The following is a 22173-nucleotide window of genomic DNA, read 5'->3' as shown; positions in this document are numbered from 1 at the left end:
CTGGATCCATTATCTGTCAGTGCAGAGCAAGGGCTTCTGGGGTAAGATATGCACCAGTGCAGGAGAACAGAACGTGGAATGGCTCTGCAGGAAAAAAGAGATGGATTTAGTACCAAGGGGAAGCTGACAGGGAACTTCAGATGTGTGTCTTTGTAATGTATGATTAGAAATTCCAGACAGGGGATTCGTGGGTGGGCAGCTCAGCCAGCCTTTCCCACTGCATCATTCCAAACTGGCAGCTTCCAGGTGGGATCTGCTACCTGTCCGTGATGCTGTGTGCCCTCCATTTAGCCTGACGTTTATCCTGCAGTGCCTGTCCATGTTGGGATGGGATTCTGTTGGCCTCAACCTACAGGGCAAAACCAGTTCCCCTTGTGCTACTCTTCCTGCTCATTTTCAGAGATCACACTGATTTAAGGAGGGCCAGAACTGTGCTGAACATCCTCATGGATATCACTGTGAAAGTGAGAGCTGTGGTTTCCTCAGGGATTTGGGGCAGTTCATGGCAGTGGCTGATGAGGAAACTGTCTAGACAGATCCTGGCCATGCTACAAATGCTTGTGCTGATGGAGGCTCCAGCTCCCACTCCAGCACTTGATGCTGAACCTCCCCACAGCCTTTTTCCCTCCCGTCCATCACTGCACCTCTCCTGCTCCTGGCTCTCCACGTGCTGATTGTCTGACCGTGGTGTTGGGCACAACAGGTGGGGCTGTGTTTCCTGGGTGAGGTGGGACCTGCTGCTGGTGAATGTCTTTAATTCTGTGTGGTTCCTTTTGTGCAATTAAGGAGAGCTAATTAGCTGCTTTTAGTGCAGTCTCCTTGCAGAGGTAGCTGACCTCTTGTTAATCCTGGATTAAGTTCTTAGTAAGAACTGGCTCTTTGTGTGTCCCAGTTAAGATGTTGACACTTTGTTCTCTCTCTCCCCTTGTTCTCCTCCTCCCCCTCTTCCTCCCCATGCCTGTGAGCACATGATTCCGTGCCTCCTCCAGCCCCCACTGCCGTAGGAATCCACGGACTCTGTGAAAATGCCATTGTCAGCTCAGAAAGAGTTTTGCTTGGTCTGGTACCTGTCTAGGAGCCCGTTTTCCACAAGGGAAAAGTGCTTCTTGTTGCTTAACAGGATGGGAATCCTGTGGGCTTTGAGGAGTAGCACCCATGGGCTGAGCAGGAGTTGTCAAACAGGACCAATATCCCAGTCAGAGAAGTCACCCTGTCCCGTGCTGTGCAGTCAGGAGTCCATCCCTTCATTCCTGAAGAGGATGAGTAGCAGAAAAGCACCTACAGGTGCAAGGTGTGAGCAAACCCCAAATTAAACATGTGCAAAATACTAATTACCACCCAGTTACCCGCTAATGCTAATCCTGCTTGCACATCTTGAGGTTGTAGCACTGAGTTTTCCCTCAGGACACGGTTTCTTGACATTTCTGATGTGTCTTTTTCAAAGACAAGGCTGGAAATACAGTGAACATGTGTCCCCCTGGTTCTGTCCTGAACTCAGCTGACAAGCAGAGATGTTGGGGAATAGCTGCCCCAATGGCTTTCAGTTTTCAAAACAGATCGTATTAAAGTTGGACAAAGAATTATGGGGAGAAAGGAGAAACCCTACGTGTTTTCCAGTCCAGGTGCTCATTGTTGCCTGACATTTTGCAGACAGACTTTTAAAGGCTTCTTTTTGTTCTGCATCGCTGGTGTGGCTTACAGGGAGGGTAGGATTGCTCTGGCTGGCTGGAGAGCTGATCCCACCCCCACCTGATGCTCTGCAGGCCTGGACATTCAGGCCCTGCTCTGTGTCCCACGGATCTGTCGTCAGCCCCGGGCTTTAATTACTCGGACAGTGCCTCATTTCCTCGGGGCTGGGAGATGCAATATGCATGAGAGTGCTTGTGTTACAGGGCAGCAGCACAGCCCTGCAGGCACGGAAGGTGCACTTTGGGCGAGGTGAAGGTGCTGCGTGCCTGGACACTGAAGAGCCTGACAGATGTGCCCAAAATCGGAGCATCCTTGGAGGGAGGGGTCCCCAGATGTGACCCTGGTCCTCCTGTAGGGCTTGGTAGAGCTGTGGTGTCCAGGCCGAGGTGTGTGACCATGTCACGCTCAGCTTGCAGACCCTCACATTGTCCTCCACACATGAAATGAAGTCCTTATCTCTTGTCTTGAGCACCAGGCCCGTGCAAGATAACACAAAATGCATTCTTGCAGCTCTTGAGCAAGACAGGATCTTGCAGCTTTATGTCCGAGAGCTTCCTTAAAGGCCCTAAAGATCCTCTCTCAGTGCAGTATTATCTAACTTTTATCAACATGACACAAGCTGTCTTCAGTGCCAGGGCTGGTGCTGCAGAAAAGTACCAAGTATTTGTTACTTCCAAGAGTTTGGGGTGAAACTTTGCAGATCTGATGAAGTTTGTGAAGCATTTGAGGTGGTGTGGTTTTCCAAATTCCCCATAACTTTGCCCCTTGCATGCCACGCCGGATAAGCCTAAGAAGATTTTCTCTAAGTAAGTCTTGCATTTTTACTACTGCTCTTACAGTGCTTTTGGAAGCAGGACTTCTGTTTGATTCATCTTCTCTCCTGGCAGTCTGAAGGGTGGGTTAGGCTTAACCTCATGTCTATCCTGCCACTCCATGACCTGCTTTGGGCCTTTGTGTGTTCTGGATCTGAAGTAGCCATTATATCGAATTTATCACAGCATTTGGGTCGGTGTAACTCTTGTGACTATTGAAAAATAGCAGCTTGTTCTAACTAAATATATCAGAATTTGTAGAGGCTAAGAATTATGGTTTTAACTATTCTCTCACTTTCTCTCTGGAAGAGAAAAAAGCACGGAAATACCCATAGGCTATAAAACAAAATGGGACCATTCAGATATCTCATTCCAAATCCTGCTGAATGCAAAGTGTGAGGCTTGAATTGATTCTGGTTCGAGGTACAGAACAGTGTTTGGGAGAACACAAACCCTTGCATAATAATGTTTGCCACAGATGGATAATTGAGCCTTGAATTAGTTACAGTGGTTAGTTTTGTTTGCCTCCCAAAATAGGTTTCTCTTGTCTAGCCAGGATTCGTCCAGCTTCAGCTTTCAGCACTTTCAGCTGATACCCAGTGGGATCAAACCTGGATTCCAGGTGAGCATCTAAATCTTGGCATTCCTTGGCCTCCAGGTTGTGTTGGAAGGGATTCAGTGCCACTGCCTTTAGTGCTGGTTGCACTTATCTGAGTTTATCCACATGATCCACTCATTGAACCTGGATACAATCCTGGACATGGTGTTTCGGTAGGAATCACACCACCCTTGGATGTGAGGTTCTGTTGCGTTGGGCATCGGGAATGGGAGGATTTGCCTGTTATATGCCATTTCCTTGAAATAAATTCGTAAATTCTCCAGCTGCCAAACTTTGGGAAGCATTTGAAACAACAAAATTGACATCAGGCTGATGGATGCAATGAATTTATTAGAACAGTGGCACATAAACAGGGAGTTCATGTGCTCCTAGGTGTATTCTTTGAGTAATACGAAGGTGGTGGTACTGTTGTAGTATCCAGACAAAGGTGTGTATGCTGACGGTGTTTTCAGTTTAAAATCCTGTCCAGCCTTTGAATTGCACCGGCCTGAGCCTGCCGGAGCACCTCCTGCTCCCACTGATTTTGATTGTGGTGAAATGATGGATAATCAGGCTTTTGGGAAGATGCTCTTCTGGGAATTAGCACTGAAAGCTGGGGCTGATTGTAAAGAGAAGGGAAAATGCTCAACCCTGGGTAGGGAAGGGGCAAAATGAAACAAAAGCAGGCAGAGGGCAGAGTGATGAGTATTTACAGCACTTAAGGAACAGCTCCTTGTGTTATCGGTGCTTGTCCCTGAGGGGGTCATTCACGGCATCCAGAATCAAATAATTCAGTGTAATTCCACACGTGGACACTTGTGCTCAAATCAGGGGTGTTAGTACAGTTCCAGTTCAGTTCTACACTGTTTCCTTGCACACACAAGGCCTGATTTCATAGACTGGAAGGAAAAGTGAAAGCTAGGTGATGGTTTTGGTCTCTCTTCCTTATCATCCTTCAGCCTGTCTAATTTTTATTGTACTGAGAGGGACTTATTGTCCCCTATTTATGGTATTGAGAGGGACTGAAATCCTTCTCCTTATTCTGGAAATAAAGATGTCCAGGAGCAGGTTTGGAGGGATACAGTGTCCCCAAAAGCAACACCACGTACTGATGCTGCTGCCGAGCTGTAAACTTTGCTTGATAATGTTTCTTTAAAAACCCCAGGCCTGTTTACACACGGATAAGCACAGCAAAAAAAAAAAAAAAAAAGGAAAAAGAAAGCAAATTAGCTTCCTAGACGGAGCCAGCTGAATTGAGTTGAGGTCACCTTAACTCCGAATGAGCGTTGTTCAATTCAGTTCAGATAATCCACGCGGCCGGTTAATTAGGGTTTAATTTTCCTGGCCGTTCTCGCTCGCACCCTTTGAAACTTCCTCCGGGCAGCGCGTGTGCGCAGGGAGGGCGACCACAATGTTTCCAACCCGTCGCATCGTAACTCGCAGCGTTCCTTCCGACTCCTCGAGCAGCGCTCGGGGCTCCCTTTTCCGCGGCTTCCCCGGGGGAGATGCGAGCGGGGCGGGCAGCAGGGAGGCGGTGGGTGCATTATGTAAAGCGCTGCGCACGCGTGTGCGCGGCCGTGCCGGAGCGGCTGCGAGCGCTGCCGGCCAGCGGCACCGGGGGGACGGGCATGGCCGGGGCCGGGGCAGCGCGCTGGGCAGTGCCCGCACGGCGCCGCGGCCGGCCCTGAAACGGCGGGGAAGGGCCGTGCCATGGTGCAGGAGGTGAGTAGCCTGCCGGCTCGCCGCCCACGAGTGCATGAATGAATGAACCGCGAGCCATCCCGAATGAATTCCTAGCTGCTCCGCGCCGCTCCACGCTCCCCAATGGCTGCCAGGTTAGTGCCGCGCTGCTCCCCGCGCCGCCGGGGCTGTGCCCGCCCGCCGTCCCGCACGTGTGGCACCCGCAGGGCTCGGCGCAGCCCGGGCGGCTCCTCCATCCCGCACACGGGCGCTCTCCAGGCGGATTAAAGCCGGAGTCCATGTTGGTTGCTGCTGCTGCTGCCGCCGCTGGTCCCCTCCGTTCGGGGGACTCGAAAGCAGACGGTGACATCATGGTGCAGAGATGCTTCGTTTCTCTTCCTTTCCACGGGCTGATCCCTTGTTTAATTTAATTTGGTTTTATTATTTTTTTTTTTTTCTCCTTGCTCTCCCCCACGCACGTGCCTTGCCTCTCCTGCAGGGCGGAATTGCTAAAGCAGCCTTTTCGATTGTTCAAAACAATGGGCAAATCTGTTTGGGTTTTTTTGTTTGGGTTCGGTTTTTCTTTCTTCTTTTTTTTTTCCTCCCCCCCCCCCCCCCCCCCCACCTTTTATTCCCCTCACCCCTCCTCGTTTTCCCTTCACGCCCTGCTGTGTCCCCCATCCCCCTTTCCCACGGGGACAGTTATTCCTGCCTTAACATCTGGGTCCAGGGAAAGAGGGAGGCAGGAGGGGGTCGAAGTTGGATGCGTCACGGCGCTGCTGCAGGAATATGGTTGGATTTGTTTGCCCATGTGCTCCCTTGCCTCTGAAAGGGCTCGTGGTTCCTCTCTGCCTTCCTCTCCCGGTGTTTGTGTATTTGCACTGATGGGGAGAGGCAGGATTTGGTTTGTCCCGCTTTTTCAGGCTGTGCTCCAGAGTCTATACAGGTGGCTTTTTTTTTTTTTTTTAAATGTTTTTTGGCAGGGGAGAACAGTAGGAAGTGAGGACTCGTTGCACTGTGTGTGTTCATAGACAGGGAGAATCTGCTGAAGGCCCTAAAAAATTGCTTTTTCTTGGATTACTGGTGACTGGCATTGTCCTGTGCATCATGGAAATATGCTGGTTCAGAAAAGATAATATATTCCTGTTCCCTTGCTTCATTAAATCACATGCATCTGCAGGAGAAGCTGGGAGATTTAGGATGGAGCTTGTGATTTTGACTCAGTAGGATGGAAACTTCAGGTCAAATCTTAGGGATGTATTTTACAGCAGTGCAACAGCTTGGAATCCCCAGCATTCTCTTGGAGAAGCCCCCAGCTGCTCGTGCCACTGACAACCAGCTGGATGAAGTAGGAGAGAATCTGTTAAAGAGGGGGGACGAGCTTGAGCCAGGTGCTCAGGACAAAGGGCACTTTGTGACTCTTGCACTGAGGGGGTCTGACCCTCTCTGTTTTTAACTCGGAGCTGGCCAGTGCTGCTGCAGGGATGGAGCAAAGCAGGGGGGATGCACGGAGGATATCAGCCTGAGGGGCGTGAAATTGTTGCGTTGTTATTTTCAGAAAGGTAAAGGGAGGAAACATCAAGGGCTGAACAAAGGAAATCGCTTTGATCCCAGCTTTGAAGATCACAACATCTTCCATTAACTTGTGAAGGCTGCTGCTGACGAGCCATGGGAGTGAGTGGGAAGATGCAGAGCTCCAGCTTTGTCTCCTGCTCCTGAGATGAACAATATCCCTGCCTGCCCCCGCGCCGGTGCTGCGAGGTGTGCTCAGAGCCCTCCCCAGGCACTCTTTCATCTGGGGTTTGTGAAACCCCTGCCACGGGGCTGGGTGTGCTCAGGGGGACAGCACTGTGCCAGGGATAAAGGCCATAAAGCCCTGCTGGACTTACAGCGGGAGATGGGCAGCAGGGAAAAAGTGCCTGAGCTCTTCTGGAGGGAATCTGGGAGTTGTATCACACCTACATCCCCACCCAAAAATGGGCCTGGGTGTTTATCACCAGCTCTATTGCTTTATCTCCCTCTCCCTTGAAATAAAGAACGTATGACAGCAACATTGCATCCCCAAACCACGGAAAGGTTCTGATGTTAGCTTGGAAACGACGAGGATTAAAATAAACTGGCTCAGATTTATTTTAATTTTTATTTTTATCCTTCGAGCCGTCAGGTTTTCAAAACTTCCCTCACATCAAAGGTGGCTTAACAGTGTCTGTTGTTGTTATGTTTATTTTTTAAACAAGGCTTGCGAGCTCTGTTCTGCCCCAAGTTCCAGGCTCGGAGATGTTGATGGAAGCATCAGATATTGCAGTTCTTGCTGTTAATTGCAAGAGCTGTTGACTTTGTGGTGGGGAGGGGAGGAAAACAAAGCCTGGATCTGTTCCTCCTTGGGAAGTACAGCTGTAGAGTGGGTGACCTGCAGGTAACTGTGGTGGGGCTGTGTCTGTCACCTCCAGAGGGATGCGAAATTCTTACTTTGTGCTATTTCCCCTTTCTTGCTTCCCAGATTTCTTTGTATTTCCCATCATACTTTGTTTTATGTGGCCTGCCTTCCTTTGGAGCAGATGGAATGATAATAATTTGTGGCTGAGGGAGGGGTTTAGGGTGTGATTTATAACCCGTGGTGGTTCTCTGTACATTGATGATCCTTTCCAAGTCGTGACTGGTGCATTATTGGACTTTATTATTAAGAGCTGCCTTGTTTTATTTCAGAAACATTTTCCAACTTTTTCTTGGGATTTTTAAAGTAACTCCAAGCAAGAAGGGAGAGGTTGCTTCAAAGCCAGCCCAGGGGGAGCTTCTGTGAGAGATGAGGCCATTTGTCCATGGGTCTGTCTCCAGTGGTAACCAGGATCGGGTGACCCATGGGGACAATGACATGGTTAATAATGCATCTACCCAACCTCGCACTGCTGGCTGTGGGCAGAAGGCAAATTCCTTCCTGATGCTTGCAGTGATTTGCTAATCCTCTGAGGCATAATAATTGCATTAATTTTATTTCATGAATATGTAAACATGTGATTGGATGTCATGGGAGGACAGCATTCTGCAAAATGTCAAAATAGACTGAGTAAATCTTAAACAAGGCTGGACTTTTCTGCTAAAAAACATGCAGAAGGCAGACTATTTTTATGATTCTTTTCAAAGCACTTGTCATGAAACACTCCTTGGTTTCTGCACAGCCCTGCAGGTGTCGTTGCTTTTTTGACTTATTGCTTTCTCTTTTGTCTCTCTTTCTGGGAGATGTAATAGAAATATAACATTCTGTTATTGCTTGTAGAGCAATGGCAGGCCCGGGGAATTGCTCCAGGATCTATGGAGGTTTTCATTCTTGGATTATCAATTTGACGGGAGTGTAGGTTGGTGATCAAAAGTTGTTACCATCTGCTTGCTGTTTGGGAGACTGCATAATGAGCTTCTGAATCTCCTCTTTTTCCACTGATGTCAGACAGTATGGCAGAAAAGTACCTTTGTAGGCGTCTAATTAACCCCTCTAATAGCTGTTTCTGAGGAGAATTAACTCTTTTTAGTGCTACAGCCAGGCCTGAGGTGCCTTCTTGACCTTTCTGCTCTTTTCCAGGCTATCAGCACAGTTCTGTGTCGCGCTCAAGGATCTCCTTGTCTAGGAAAGTGTAGGCACGGGCTTGACTTTGCACAGCCCATAGATTCCAGACAGAGAGAGTTAAATGTGTGCTTCAGTATGTGCATCTTTGCTGGTCTGGGGACATACTGCTCAGCACTTTCAGAATTAAGCTCAAATTGCAGAACAAACCCCAATTTTGGGCCTGGTAGAGCTCATTATCAGGTCGGTGCTGCAGGGAGGTGTGAGTAATTGCAGGATGACTCTTGGAAACCAAATTCTTCTGAGAACTGGGGAAGACTTGGAGGCCTTTACGCTTTCCAAATCAGGACTTCCTTGGGGAAGTCGGAAGGGTTGAGAAATGCAGTTCAGGGAATGGTGTCACTGGTGTTTTTCTGCCCCCTGAGAAGCTGGTGGTGGGCACAGCGAAGGTGGGGAGTACCTGAAGCTGCTGCTTGTTTAGGTGAGCTGCTCTAGTTGCAAAATTCTTTGGTCCTCTTCCTACTTCTGGCTGAATTCTAATCCACATCCTGCAAGTGGCAGACGCAAAGGGATTTGCTGTGTTAATCTGTGTCACAGGTGCTGTGACAACGCCCTTCTGGCTCCTGGGGCACCTGTGATTTGGGAAAGAACTGCTGCAGCGTGCTTATGTTAATGCCAGGGATGTCTGTGCTGCAGTGGCAGCAGGGTGGTGATTTCGGATCCGGTGGGATGGACAGACTTTTGTGTCGCTTCAGGACTGCTTGGGTGTCATTCATGCAGAGTTCATTTACCGGACTGCAGCAAAGTCAGGTTTCTTGTTGAGTCCTCCGTGAAAGCATTGCAGAGAGGTCCTGTGTAGTTTTAAGAACACCAAGCTTAACTTGTAGAATCCCTTTGCCAAAAGTGATTGCTTGGTGAAGTCCTGTTCATCAGCTGGTGCAGATCTTTACAGGGAGCACTCTGTTCGAGGAGGAAATTTGGCCTTTCTGTGTCTTGCCTTGTGTCCCAGGGGCTTGTCCGTGCATTGCCAAATGTTCTTTGCCACCAGCTGAAGGAAAGCTCGTAGAATCCCACAATGGTTTGGGTTGGAAACGCCCTTAAACATCAACTGTCCCATGGGCAGGGACCCCTTCCACTATCCCAGGTTGTTCCAAGCCCCATCCTTGGACACTTGCAAGGGTGGGGCAGCCACAGCTTCTCTTGGCAGCCAGTGCCAGCGCCTCCCCACCCTCACAGGGAACAATTCCTTCCATATATCCAACCTAAATTTCCCCTATTTCAGTTTGAACCTGTTATTCCTTGTCCTATCACTACAATTTCTGCTAAAAAGACCCTCTCCAGCTTCAACATACTGGCAGCCCATAGGTTCTTTACTACGCTGCTGCGGATATTGATGCTTTTCCTCCACGTCTGAGCAGAGTTTGGCCCCTTCCCAACCACACCACGCTTGCTGATGGTATTTTTCCAGCCATAGGACGAGGTTTTTCCTTTAGGGACAGCAAGGGCATAAACCAAGGAGACACACTCAGCCTTCTGTGCTTTCAAATGCTCCCTGCAAGGTTTTCACCTCGGAGCAAAGGGGCTGCTGCTTAGGTGGGCTTGTTTGTGTTCTGTCCCTCACTTAATCTGTCTCATCTACTGAAGGCCACTCTGCAGGGGGATGTGAGGCCCTGAATGCGCTCTGGGCAATTAGGTCTCTAAAGCATTATTTATTACAATTATTTTTTTTCAAAGTGGGTCAAGCCGTTTTGGCATTTCAGGCGTTGATTCCTGGTTCAATTGCAGGCCTTGGTCGCCATGGCAACTGCAGAAAGCGTTAGTCATGGCTGTGCCTTGGGCTGGATTCAAGCTCCAGGGAATGAGCAGGAGCAGGGGGAGTTTTGAGGGGCTCGGGGCAGGGGCAGCCCTGTGCTTGCCGTGCCCATCCTCGCTGTCATAGAGTTGAATTAACAGACTCTTCATTTTCTCTGCCTGTGGAGTCCTTCATGTGAGAAAAATTCAGCTTTTCCCAGTCATCAGAGAGTAGGAGGGGAATTCAGCCCTCCTGGATTTGATATTTGTGCCACTGACTTCAGGGAGAGCCAAAGAAGGAGCCCTGGATGTTGCTTTCCCCCCCCCGTCTCTGCAAAGGTGACAATCCCCACACACCTAACACGATCTATGTGGATGGATTTAGTTTTTCAAACTAAAAAAGTGAGCTTAGAAGACAGAATCTGCCCGAGGTTGTGCTTGGCAGAGCTGGCACCAAAAAGTGTGGCTATGGCAGCGTGAGCTGAGCCTGGGCAGACATAAAATTGCCAGCTCTGAGCAAGTCAGTGCTGATGCTGCTCCTGTGCAGCTGCAGCACTGGGGGTGCTGGGCTGTGACTGAGAAACCCACCTTGAGGAGCTTTGTAAGACCATGAAAAGACTAAAATAGCACCAAACTTTCAAGCATTTTCATCCTGAGTTTCACCTGCACGTGATGGCAGCTGTACCCTGGCTTTGAGCTGCTCGTTCTGTGCTTTAATTGAGCAGCAGCAAATTCTCACAACTGCAGACTGAAAGCAAACAGAGCCTGGGCTGAATTTGACTTGGTCTTTACAGAGCTGCTCTAAGCTCAGAGTGAAACTGTGAACTGGCACGAACCAAAAATGAGACTGAGGTTGTGTGTGGTTAACTCAGGTTTTGTAGAGCTGTAGAGGAAAAATTAGTCCATCTGTTCAAAGAAATTTAGCCCAATGATGTGCTAGTCAGGGACAGTGGCTTCAAATTCTTGCCTTGTGTTTTTGGGGCCCTCTCACATAAACCAGCTTATGTTGCCTCAAGCACGCTGTGGGCAAGCAGGACCAACACAGCCTCAGAATTTAGAGGTTTTAACTAGAACTCTGTGTTTTGTAGAGGCTGTAAAAATGGCAATTCAGAACCAATTTCCATCTCTGGGACCGCTGCTGATGAACTTGGGAGTTACTAATGTAGCTCTGCTGGGCTGCTAAACATTGAGTTCAGCAGGAGAAGCAGCAACAGGAGCACAGACAAGGTGAAATACCCATTTTAACTGGATCTGCTGGAAGTCTGTGAAGGAACCTGATGCTCTTTAACATTTCAATACACTAAGAAATCCCTGATGATTTTGCTTCATGATATACCTAAACTGCTGCAGGCAGTGCTGCTGGGAGAATGGTCCAGATCATTTTTTGATTTGTCTTCTGCATCAGTTATTATTTGGAGGGATTAAATCTTGAATATTGCTACAGTTATTGCTGCACTGGTTTAGCATTCAGTATTCCTGTGCCTTGTCCAGGGAAAGGGAGGCCACAGGACAAGATGCTGGGACAATGTGGCACTTGGGGGATGTGCCATTGCTCCTTGTGAAGAACCCCAGCCAAGGGGGAATTGCTCTGCCTGTCTTTGCCCTGGAGCTGCCTTGGGGTTTAGGTGTTACTTGAACAGGTTTTGTTGTTCTCTATATATATTTCTCATCCTATTGAGTAGAAATAGGTAACAGAGCAGAGTTTGATTTAATCCAGCTTCCTGCCTGCAGAACATTTTGCAAACCCATTTTCCCAAGCCTGTTCATTATCTGTATGAACTTGCACACTTTATACTGGGGACAGCATCCTCTCAGGGGCTCCTGTGAAACTCCGTGCTGCTGTTCCTGCCCCGTGCCAGCTCCTAGGAAATCCGATTCTGGCCCTGTTTGCATAAGCAGCTTGGCTGTGACTGTTTAGGGAAAGTTTCATCATTTGTGCATTGACACAAGCAGTGAGCAAATAAAGGGTAATTTACGAGGCCAGTTCATCCAAAATCAAACCAACCCAAACCTGCTAACTGCTGGAGGAATGTGTTACGTTGTCTACTCGTATCTAACTAATGCTCATAAAATGGTTTTGGCGTCTTCAGAGGTAAGAAGAGATGGATATGATTTCTATCTGGGAATCAATGAAACTTTAGGCATGTGTTTAACTCTTGTAGCTTTTCAGGGAGGAAACGATCCATTTGGAGTACCTTGGTGTGCGCCATTGTGATTGCTGGATAATTTGGCTTAAATTATAGCCCTTAAGAGTCTGATTGTACCAACTTCTTTAATTCAGTCCCCTGCAGCTGTAATTCCTCCATCCTTTCCCTGTTGCCTCTGCTGTCAGATGCGGCCTGTTCGGTGTTGCTCATGAGATACCAGGGTACTGAAGAAGTTAGCACAGATCCAGTCCTTGGAGCAGCCCAGGTTCTTCTGTAACCTGCTGACTTGAGCAGGACCAGCTGGAAAAGCCTTGAGGATGTCTGGACTGCTCAGAAATAGATTTGATTCCTGAAGGAAATGAGTGACGGAGGGAAAAATGGGTGTAGCATGTGGTATTTTGAAGAGTCTGTCAGGAAGGAGAGGCATCAAAAGAGAAGGAGCAGTGAGGAAATCTGAGTTTTCCTGTTCTGTATTAATAATTACATTACTGGCTTGCTGATTGACATGCTGGGGCATTTGCTGAGGAAAGAGGATGAGAAGTTCCGTTCCCCTCATAATTTCTGTAAAACTCTGAAAGGCCTTGCTTTTCCCTTTGTGAAAGAGGAACTTAATTTTTTTTTTTTTTTTAATCACAAAGGCTTTTAGGTCGTAGCAAACCTTTTTCATGCCCAGCTCTAACTGGTGTGGGAAAGGATGGTTCTGTACAGGAAATGCTTCATTGAATGTCATCATGACTGCCCTCCCAGAGCACCCACGTTTCTGATGCTCTTTGATGGGGTGTTTTCTGAAAGGTGTGACCACATTTTCGTGCATCGTGTTGAGAAGAGCTGCACTAATGAAGGAGGGGCAGAGTGAGGCTGTACTGAGAACTCGCTGCCACCTCCCTCATTCTTGAGCCCACGTTTAGTTTTTCCAAGCTCAGATCATCACTTGAAACTCTGGGAGCCCACAGGAGTCAACGAGTTTGTTCTCGTGGGCATTGCTCTGTGGTCTGAGGGATTGAAGGGTGGGTGGAGAAAGGCACTGCCAGCAGTTCCTCTGCCTCTGGTAAATGAGAACTGCCTGAATTCACTGGGGGCAGTGGGTGTGTGTGCTCAGGAAGCAGCTCTGCCTGCTGTGCTGTGGGGAGGTCTGTGGGTGCCGCACAGCTTTCAGTCTGAAGATGGCTAACGCTGCCGTTCTTTCCCCTTCCTTTCCCCCCTGCAGTACTGCCAGTAACTCCAACCGCAGCACGCCTGCCTGCTCCCCGATCCTGCGCAAACGCTCCCGCTCGCCCACGCCGCAGGACGCCCCGGGGGACGCCATGGTGGAGAAGGGCTCCGACCACTCCTCGGACAAATCCCCGTCCACGCCGGAGCAGGGTGTCCAGCGGAGCTGCTCCTCCCAGTCAGGCCGCAGTGGGGCCAAGAACTCCAAGGTGAGGAGCGAGCAGAGGGCTCTGGTCATGGTGTCCCTGGTGCTGGGCGTGCACTGCACTGGCTTTGTCCTCTGCCTTTTATTTCTCTGTCTGACTTCCCTCCCTCGTATTTCTCCCCCATCATATTTCTGAAGGTTCTCCTAACTCAGAGTCCTTTGCCTGGGTCAGACTTCAGCCCAGCCCTGAGTCAACTCATTGATTACAACTTGCTGTTGTCAAGGTCCTGTTCCTTGGGAGGCTCCGTGGTTTTGAGAAAGACCTTGAAAATCACCTGTTGCAGTTACTTTTGGTCACCTGGGTCATGAAGGGGCATGGAACAAATAACATTTCCCCTGTGAAGGGCCTGTGCATTTCCCCAGTCCTGCCCAGGCCCTCTGAGATGAAGTTCAGGTTGCACAGAATCAGTTTTCCAGCCCTCTGCCCATTCCTTCCATGGCTGCAATGTTACGACTGGCTTGCCCAGGATAGCTGATATTTTCCCCAGGAAGATTTTGTGTCTCTGGACCATATTAGAAGCAGCCTTGTCTTTGCTGTGCAGGGGAAGAGGGTTTCAGGTTTGGCTCTAGGTTTATGTGTGAGCGGTGGGACCTGGTAAAACACACACAGGAGCCTGGGGAACCAAACAGACCTTTGATTATGACCCTGGTGTATCAGTGTCGTGTTATAAATCAGCTGTCAGGAGCACTTGTGTTTGCCCAGACTTTTGAAGTGAGATGTTTCAGCCTGAGTAATTTCACAGGCATAACTCTGATGGCTCGTATAAAATGAACTGTTAGATCTTTGCCTGATTTATTGCTGGACTTTGTCACACACAAGGATTCTTCATCCCCTCCCCTTTGTGGTCGCTCAGCAGAGGGAACAGGACTCAGTGGCCCACATTCTGATCTCTCATCACTACCACGGGGGGAGGCTGTGAGTTCCAAAGAGGGGGGAAAAGGGTTTTTCAAGCTTGAATCACTGACGTTCTGAGGTTGCCCTTGAGGTCAGCCTGGCTTCCTGTGCACACAGTGACCTACAAACCCTGTCCCAGGGCTGGGTGACACCCTCAGGACGGGGTTGCCAGCACTGTGTTCCCAAAGGGAAGCTCCCAGTGGGATGGAGGCAGGCAGGATGCAGGGCATGCTGTGCTCGTAGCCACACTGGGGATGCTCGCAGGGAAATGGGCTCCTTGGGAAGGGGGAATCACAGAGAGGAGCAGCATTGCCCTGGCCCTCAAAATGCTGGGAATTAGGGTCATGGGAGTGAGATTTTTACCAACAGTGAATACTAAAGCTTAACTTTAATTCCTGATGCTTCCACGAGGAAGGGGGGGGTACAGTGCTCTCTGTTGGGTGTGTGGGTTTTCCTTCTCTTGATCTGCCAGGTAATTTTTCTTCTTTCCCTAATTTCTCTCTTTTCATTCCTGCATGCTTTCTCTCCGATTAAGTCACACAAGCGCCTCTCCAAAGTAAGCCTTCTTTTTTCTCTCCTGTCCCCCACTGTAGAGCTGTCTCATCACTCAGGAACCCTCCCCGTGGTGCTGAGTGCTGACCCCAGTCAGGCATTCTCCTGCTGTGGCTGTGAGAATGTCAGCAAGAGCTCAGCCCCGTGCCTGTAGCTGGAAGCTGGTTTCACTGACATCACTGGGATCTCGCTAATATTTGCTCACACAGAGTGAGAACTGGCCTGCTCATCACACTCCTTCAGCTGCTTCCAAGTCATTTTAGCCTTTAATTTCTGCTTTCCCCTCTGCCTTGAAGTGAGCTGCTGTCTTTGCCAGGGAGAAATCCACTGGAGTTGAACAGAACCACGATCCCTTCTCCTTCCTCTCTTCTTCCTCCATGATTTCAGAAACAAGAGTTGTTCTCCATGACTTCTTCCCTGCTTTTCATGATGAATAGCATTTTTGTGGCCAGTGATCTCAGATTACTGCCCTTGCACGCTCTCCTGTGTGATGGAAATATTAAAGATCGGTGATTTCAAATGAACATGAACCCAGCTTGAACCCGGTAGAACAGACCTGTCCCAAATGAATTGTGAGAATTCATGGGCTCGCTCTGAGAGGTGATAAGTGGAAGATCCCTCTGTGGGTGCTTGGATTGGAGATAAGATCATTTGGGATTTGATCTCACACCTCTGTGCTACCCCCAGAAGAGTGGAAAAATCAGAAACGCAGGTGGGGTGTTGTTGGGAGAAAGTGCCAGGCTGTTGGCATTTCCACTTTATAAAAGCAGAATGGCTTGGATGGCTTCACAATCCACAAAATCCTTGTCTTGGCCTTTCCCCAATCGATGCCTTAGATTTCCTTGCAGGCAAGTTCTCAGAGAGCAGTGCTGGCTCACTGTCTCCCCTTGGTCGTGGTCCTTGTGACCAGCCTGACCTCGCATGATTTGCTGGTGTCTGCTGGAAGCTTCTTCATGTCTTTTTTTTAGACAGATTGTCTTGTGCTTGGTATCTGTAGCTGGGATAACTGCAGAGGAGCACTGTGGGACTAAAGTCTCAGGTGAGGTGTGAAAGAAGTGCTGTGGAAGGTCTGGAGTAGCCTGACAGGATTGCTGGTGAGTAGAGGTGTGTGGGCCAGGCCAGGCTGTGGTAAGCTGGAGGTGCAGAGGGTTTTAGGAGAGGGATTGGTGGGAAGAAGCCTGGAACAGAGTGGTGTCTGTGTAAAATGTGTGTGCAGAGGTGCTGTGAGGTGCCTGCAGCCAGCCCCTGCTTCTCTGAGAGGGAGAAACCCCAACCCCTGCGAGGCAGCTGGAGAAACAGGAGGGAAGCGGAGCCCAGATGAGTTCAGAGGGAAGGGGATCCCCCAGCAGCCTGTCACAGCCTCCTGCCCTGCTCACACACACACACACACTCAGGATATTCTGAGTTGGACCCACGAGGATCATCAAGTGTGCAGCCTGGAGCTCTGTTCTGGGCTCCACAAGCTGCTTCCTGTGGCACAAACGAAGAATTTCAGGCATTAAACCCCCTGCTTCTCCCCACACAGATGATTCCATTGAGTGCTCGTACAGGGAGAGGTTAGGAACAAAGAACTCGAGGGCAAAGATTTTAAACTCTCCTTTCTCAGCCTCTTCTCCTCTCCCTGCCCATCTCCTGCAGGAAGAATGGTTTGATTCCCCAACCTGTCTGGGTAATGAGGTGGAACAGCTTGAGCCCATGAGTTTGCTGCTGTGTTGGTACAATTGCTGACAGATCTGCTTGAGTCCCCTGCCCTCTTTTGTCTGCCGTGTTCTGTGGTGCTGCAGCGCTGCCGTCAGAGGGAGCGCTTCACCAGGAGTTTTTAAGCACTGGAATTGCATCCCGAGGGAATCTTTCCCAGAGCTTGCTTTGCCACCCTGATGCCAGCAGTGTGCCACGGACCAAGGGCTGGCTCAGCCTTAGGCTTTTGCTGCTTCTGGGACAGCTTTCCAAACTCTGGGAAAACCCATCTTTTTGCTAGTAGCAGTGATGAAATACGTCTTTTTTAACTGTTTTGCTTCTGCCCAAGGATAAAAGTGATTTCCTGTAGGTTCTTCCCAATGCCTGTAGCTAATGGTGAATGCTGAGGATTAATATTAAGTTAGGGGGAAAACATAAATTTTGGTGTAGGTCCTGGGGGTTGTAGAACAGTTTAGGTCAGGAGGGATCTCAGGAGGTCTCTCACTCAAGCCCCTGCTCAGAGCAGGGTTAAGTCAGCTTGGTCTAAACCCTCGTCCAGCCACGTTTTGCAGCCCTCCAAGGCTGGAGATCCCACAGCCTCGTCAGGCCCCTGCTCCAGTGCTTAACCACTCTTGTGAACAGGCTTTTTCCTCCTCTCCACATAGACTTTCCCTTACTGCAGCTTACAACTGTTGCCCCTTGTCCTTCCAGTGTGCCACGATGAGAAGAGTTTGGCTGTGTCTTCTCATCCACCCCTCCCACTGGGTGGGACAACCCCCCTGTAGGTAGTAGGTAATGAAATTCTGATCATTTTGGGCTGGGGTGAGGGTTTGGGGAATAAATTCCATCCATTTCCCTGAGTTATGGCCGTTTAGAAGCCGGGTGGGCAGCGCAGCTTTTGGAAGTGCGCAGAGCAGGACAGAGGGCTCTGGGATCTGCTCCGAGCTCTGCCCTCAGCCCCGTTCTGTGCCTCTGCTTCCCCAGGTGTAAAAGGGATTTGGGGATACTCCTAGAGCTCTGTGGCACGTCACTCACTTGGGAGCAGCAAGGAGTGAGTTGTGATGCTGCTGCCAGTGATGCTGAGAGGTAGAAACTCCTTTTGGATGGAGTTACCAGGGTGAAGTTCTACGTGTGACCCGTGTGCGCTGCAGAGCTGTAACCTTCCCTAGCAGTGCTCCAGGTGGGAGGTCACTAAATCATGAATATTTAGAGACAGCCATTCAAGGCTTAGAGAAAATACTCCATTTTTCACATTCCTCCAAAGTTCTTCCTGGTTACAGCCCCCTTGTAACCACGAGCTCTGCTCTGTGCTCCTGTAGCATCGTCTCTGCAAACCAGTCCCATTTTCTCCGTGTCTGTGTGCAGCTCTCTCCTTCTGTTACTTAGTTATTTTCTCTTTTCAGTTCTAATGCTTATGGTTTCTTTTTCCAGTATGACAGACTTAACCTGCTCAAAGTAAGAATATGTTTTTCCTTTTTCTTTCTCCCCCTTCCCTTTTTTCCCCCCCTCTGTTTTACTGTCTCTTGATTTTCACAGTTTGCATCTCCCTGTACTCTCAGTGAGTTAAAAAAAAAAATAGAAGAGAGATTTAAGGGCTGAGGTTTTTTGGATTTTGGACAAGTCTGTTGAACTTGGTGGAGGCAAAAGATGAGGTTTGAATGTTGGTATAATTAAGGATGTTGGTAAAATTACAGATGTCAGTATAATTATGGATGTCTGTATAATTTTTTTGTGTGGAAGAGCTCAAAGAAGAACCTGCAGAGCTCCTTTATAGGGGAACCTTGATTCAGGGGAATTCAGATATGAGGAGGAAAAAAATAAATAGCTCCTGCAATGAATGCAGCAGAGGGGAGTGAAATCCTGTTGGGTTGTGCTGACACCACAGCATGGGCACCCTGATTTAGAAGCCACAGTGACAGCAGTGCCTCTGTTGTGTGTGTGCCAATTATAGTTTGATGGTGAGGGTTTTTTTTCCCCAGGAATTTCTGAGTTACGCCTTTTGCTCATTAAGGCAGACAGATGGCAAAACAAATCTGCAGGAAAATCACTCCATCTCGGGCCCTGTGCTCCTGAGGACAAGGTGCTGTGTGCAGGGTTTAGATTAATTACCCTGGTTCTTTTTATAGTGTAGACTGGGTTGCATAAGGCTTTTTTCCACGTCCTACTTGCAGGGAGGGATGACTTCAACCCGATCCTTTATGAATGGAGGGTATGGCCAAGTATGGAAAAGAGTGGGAAGTAAGAGGAAATTCCTCTGGTTGGCTGATGAGCCATGCTCTGTGTGCAGTCCTTCAGCTCATCTCCTTTCCCCAGAATTTGGGGAAAAAGGGGTGTTCCTCTTTCTAACGTCAGAGTTCTGTATTTTAGCCCACGTGCTCTGTTACTGTGGGGCTTTTCATCAGAGACCAGCACAGAAAAACTAGGAGCTCTGCAATGAGTCCTACAGAAATGCTGGCTCCAAGAGTGGGATCCAGGTGCCAGTGAGGTTCTGTGGCTGGAGTGGCACACAGGGAACTGCAAGCAGGGAGATCCAGGGGAGGGAACAGAGCAGCCCCTGTATCTTCACAGAAATCTCTGGTCCCATCTGATCTCACTAACGCTTCTCCTTTCCTGTAGCAGAACATCCTGTGTGTCCTGGTGGGCTGCCCCAGGGCAGGCAGTTTCTGTGTGAACATGAGCTGAATTCCCAGTGAAACACAGAATGTTTCCCTTCCTCTTCCAAACCGGGTGCAAAGCCTGGAAAATTCTCCAAGGTCAGAAGCAAGATGGCTTCAAAGGAGGAAAGGCAGTGAAATATTGCTTCTGTCCATGTGTGCTATCCTCAGCTCCCACTAATGTAGTGTGGAAGTGGCTGGGAGAGGGGGACAGCACAGCTGGAGCTGCCCACCCTCGGTGGGAAAGGCTACAGTGCCCCCAGGCTCCACTGCCCTGAGGTAAATCCCCCCAAAAGGGGGGGATTCCTGTGTACCCTGTCAGCTCTGCCCAGTGTCCTGTTGGAAAGCCAGCCTGGCTGGAGTGGGAAGCTCATTTCTTCCTCTCCCTGTGCAGGTAAATCTCACCTCCAGCTGCAAATTGCCGAGCGTGACTTTCCAAGCTGAGCCAGCTCTTTTGTGTGCTCCAGTGTGACGTGTGGCCTGTCCTCTCAAACCATCTGAAATGCCGTGATAAGGACGAAAAAAAAATTTAAAAAATCACAGTGCAGATGATGCAAAACACTGTGCACTGAAATGCTGAAAAAAAAATAAATCCCAGCCTTTTTTTTTTTTCCTTGCTTAGCTTTTCTAGCGATTTTCTACAGCACTTTTCCTGGCTCTGTGTGTGTGTGTCCCTTTAAAAATTGAAAATACTCTTGGAACATTTGCCTTTTGTGAGCAAAGCTGTGTCCCTGCCCTTAGCAGTGCTTCAAGGGCTGTTTGAGGCAATGTGAGTTTTGCCAGCTGGCCAGTGGAAGAATGAAGCCCCTAAAACACAGCTGGCAGTGATGATGTGATGGTGATGATGATGGTGATGAGCTCCTCTGTTGCTGTGTGGCACTGCTGGTCTGCACACAAGATGACAGCATGTCTGTGTGTGTGCATGTGGACATGCACACCTTGGCCTGAACTGTCTCCTATTCCAGACTCCTGCTGCTGGATTTGCTTCTGTAACTGGGGATAACTCTGTTAGACCACACTGTGAAATCCATTGAAATCTTCTGTTTAATCCCACTTTCACTTCACTAATGATACAAACCAGATTGGAGCTGCTTTCTCTGTCCCTCTCTTTGTGATCCTAAGATCTCTGTGCTAACTAATGCTTCTCTTTTATTTTGTCCTTACAGAAAAGCCAGAGTTGGTATAATGTAAGTACTCCAGTTTCTCTTGTCCCTGGGCGCTGTGGGCTGGGCGGGGGGAAGGTGCAAAGGGGCTTTGCAGTGGCACTGGGGCACTCTGACCATTTCCAGGAGGAGGAGGTGGAAATGGCTCAGCACTGGCAAAGGAGGGCTGACATCCTGAGGAGAGGGATGCCAGAGACAGAGAGCAGAAGCTTTGTCCTTTTTGGTCACTCTCGTGATGCTCCCCACATCCTGCACCTCAGGTTTCTCAGCATGGGGGCCGTGGTGTGGTGACACGTGGTGACAAACAGAGCTGCCACCCTGCAAACCCTTTGCATCTCTCAGGGCGGTGCGGGGGCGAGAGAGGAATTATTTTCTACTGACCCCATAGAAACACCAACCACCCTTTGCTTCTGCCTTGGTGTTCTTTTCGTTCTGCCAGCACGAGTGGCCCTGCTCTGGGCACAAAGTCGGTGTCACTTTTGCACGGTCGGGCCCCACCCTCGAGGCTCTGGAGTAGCCACAGGCAAATGCAGCAGCCATCCCAAGGTCAGCCACGGTTCCTGCCCTCCTGCAGCCATCAGACAGCAGAGTGGGGGCCAGCAGAATGTGTGGTTTTGGCTGAAACAGCGTGGGCAGGTTGGACAGAGGTGAGGGAGGCAGAGTTAGGAACGTGCTGGGTGTGAACAGCAGCGGGTGTAGCGCGGGCAGGGAGAGCTCTCAGAGGCAGAGAGGGATCGAGGCAGCGGCATTAAAAATAAAATACAAACCAAGGTGGGCCAGACTGGTGGAGAAGTGGCAGATAAGGACTGTGAGCAGATGCCCCGGCCTGACCTGCTGCCAAAACCTGACTCTGTCACCAGGCTAGAGGTGACTTTGGCTCTTACTGCTTCTGCCTGTAGCTGCTGAGCTCCATTCCCTGCTGCATGATGCTTTGCTGTGGTCTGCTTCTGTGGGTCTCTTGTGTTTTCATGTCCTCTCTATCTTATCTTTCTGTTCTCTTGTTTTTCCTCCATATATTTTCAGCATGAGAGACAGTACATCCGGAGAGTAAGCACTGGCTGCATTTTTTTGTGGTTTTCCCCACCCCACCCCATTATTTTCCTTTGTAAACAAAACAAAACAAACCCATTTTCTAGTTAGGAGAGACATTCTGGCCAGATAAAAGCAGCAGTGTGAAAATATGGATGAGCCACAGACTCCAGGAAGTCAGTCCGTCTTGGCAATGTTATTTCCATTAAAAACCTGCTAATGCACCTCCTTGATAGTTCCCCTTCTTTGCCAGCTCCTTCCAGGCAGGATTTTTGTGCCATTTGGACCATTCTGATTCTGCCATTCCTTTCCCCTCTGAGAGCAGCTCTAGAAATGAATCAGAGGCCTCTTCATGAAGCCTCAGAATTTCCTGTGCTCCCTTTCCCCCACTTTCATTTTACATAAACCCCACCGTGCCCAGAGCGAACACCCTCCACATTGTTGTCTGTGCCAGCTCAGCAGCCCTGGCTGCCAGGCACTGTGCAAACCCAACCCAAAAAATAATCCCTGCCTCAA

At 49.3% G+C, this 22173-nt stretch overlaps 1 protein-coding gene across 15 annotated transcripts in view; it reads left to right on the top strand.

The window, feature by feature from the left end:
* GRAMD1B (GRAM domain containing 1B) overlaps positions 1-22173 on the top strand; it is an 84388-nt gene that overhangs the window by 41150 nt on the left and 21065 nt on the right. For 7 of the 15 annotated variants that reach the window (XM_032133892.1, XM_032133893.1, XM_032133904.1 and 4 more), the window contains 5 exons: positions 13481-13691; positions 15118-15138; positions 18243-18266; positions 20632-20652; positions 21652-21675. In XM_032133892.1, coding sequence (XP_031989783.1) covers positions 13481-13691; positions 15118-15138; positions 18243-18266; positions 20632-20652; positions 21652-21675 — 301 coding nt within the window. Of the gene's footprint in view, positions 1-4722; positions 4935-6515; positions 6541-13480; positions 13692-15117; positions 15139-18242; positions 18267-20631; positions 20653-21651; positions 21676-22173 lie in introns of those variants that run through there. The other 8 variants (XM_032133896.1, XM_032133897.1, XM_032133899.1 and 5 more) reach the window with 7 other exon arrangements.

Source organism: Corvus moneduloides, chromosome 25 (assembly GCF_009650955.1).
Source record: "Corvus moneduloides isolate bCorMon1 chromosome 25, bCorMon1.pri, whole genome shotgun sequence".
NCBI classification, from domain to species: Eukaryota; Metazoa; Chordata; class Aves; order Passeriformes; family Corvidae; genus Corvus; species Corvus moneduloides.
Note: the sequence above shows the minus strand (reverse complement) of the source record. Positions and strands in the feature narration are given on the sequence as shown.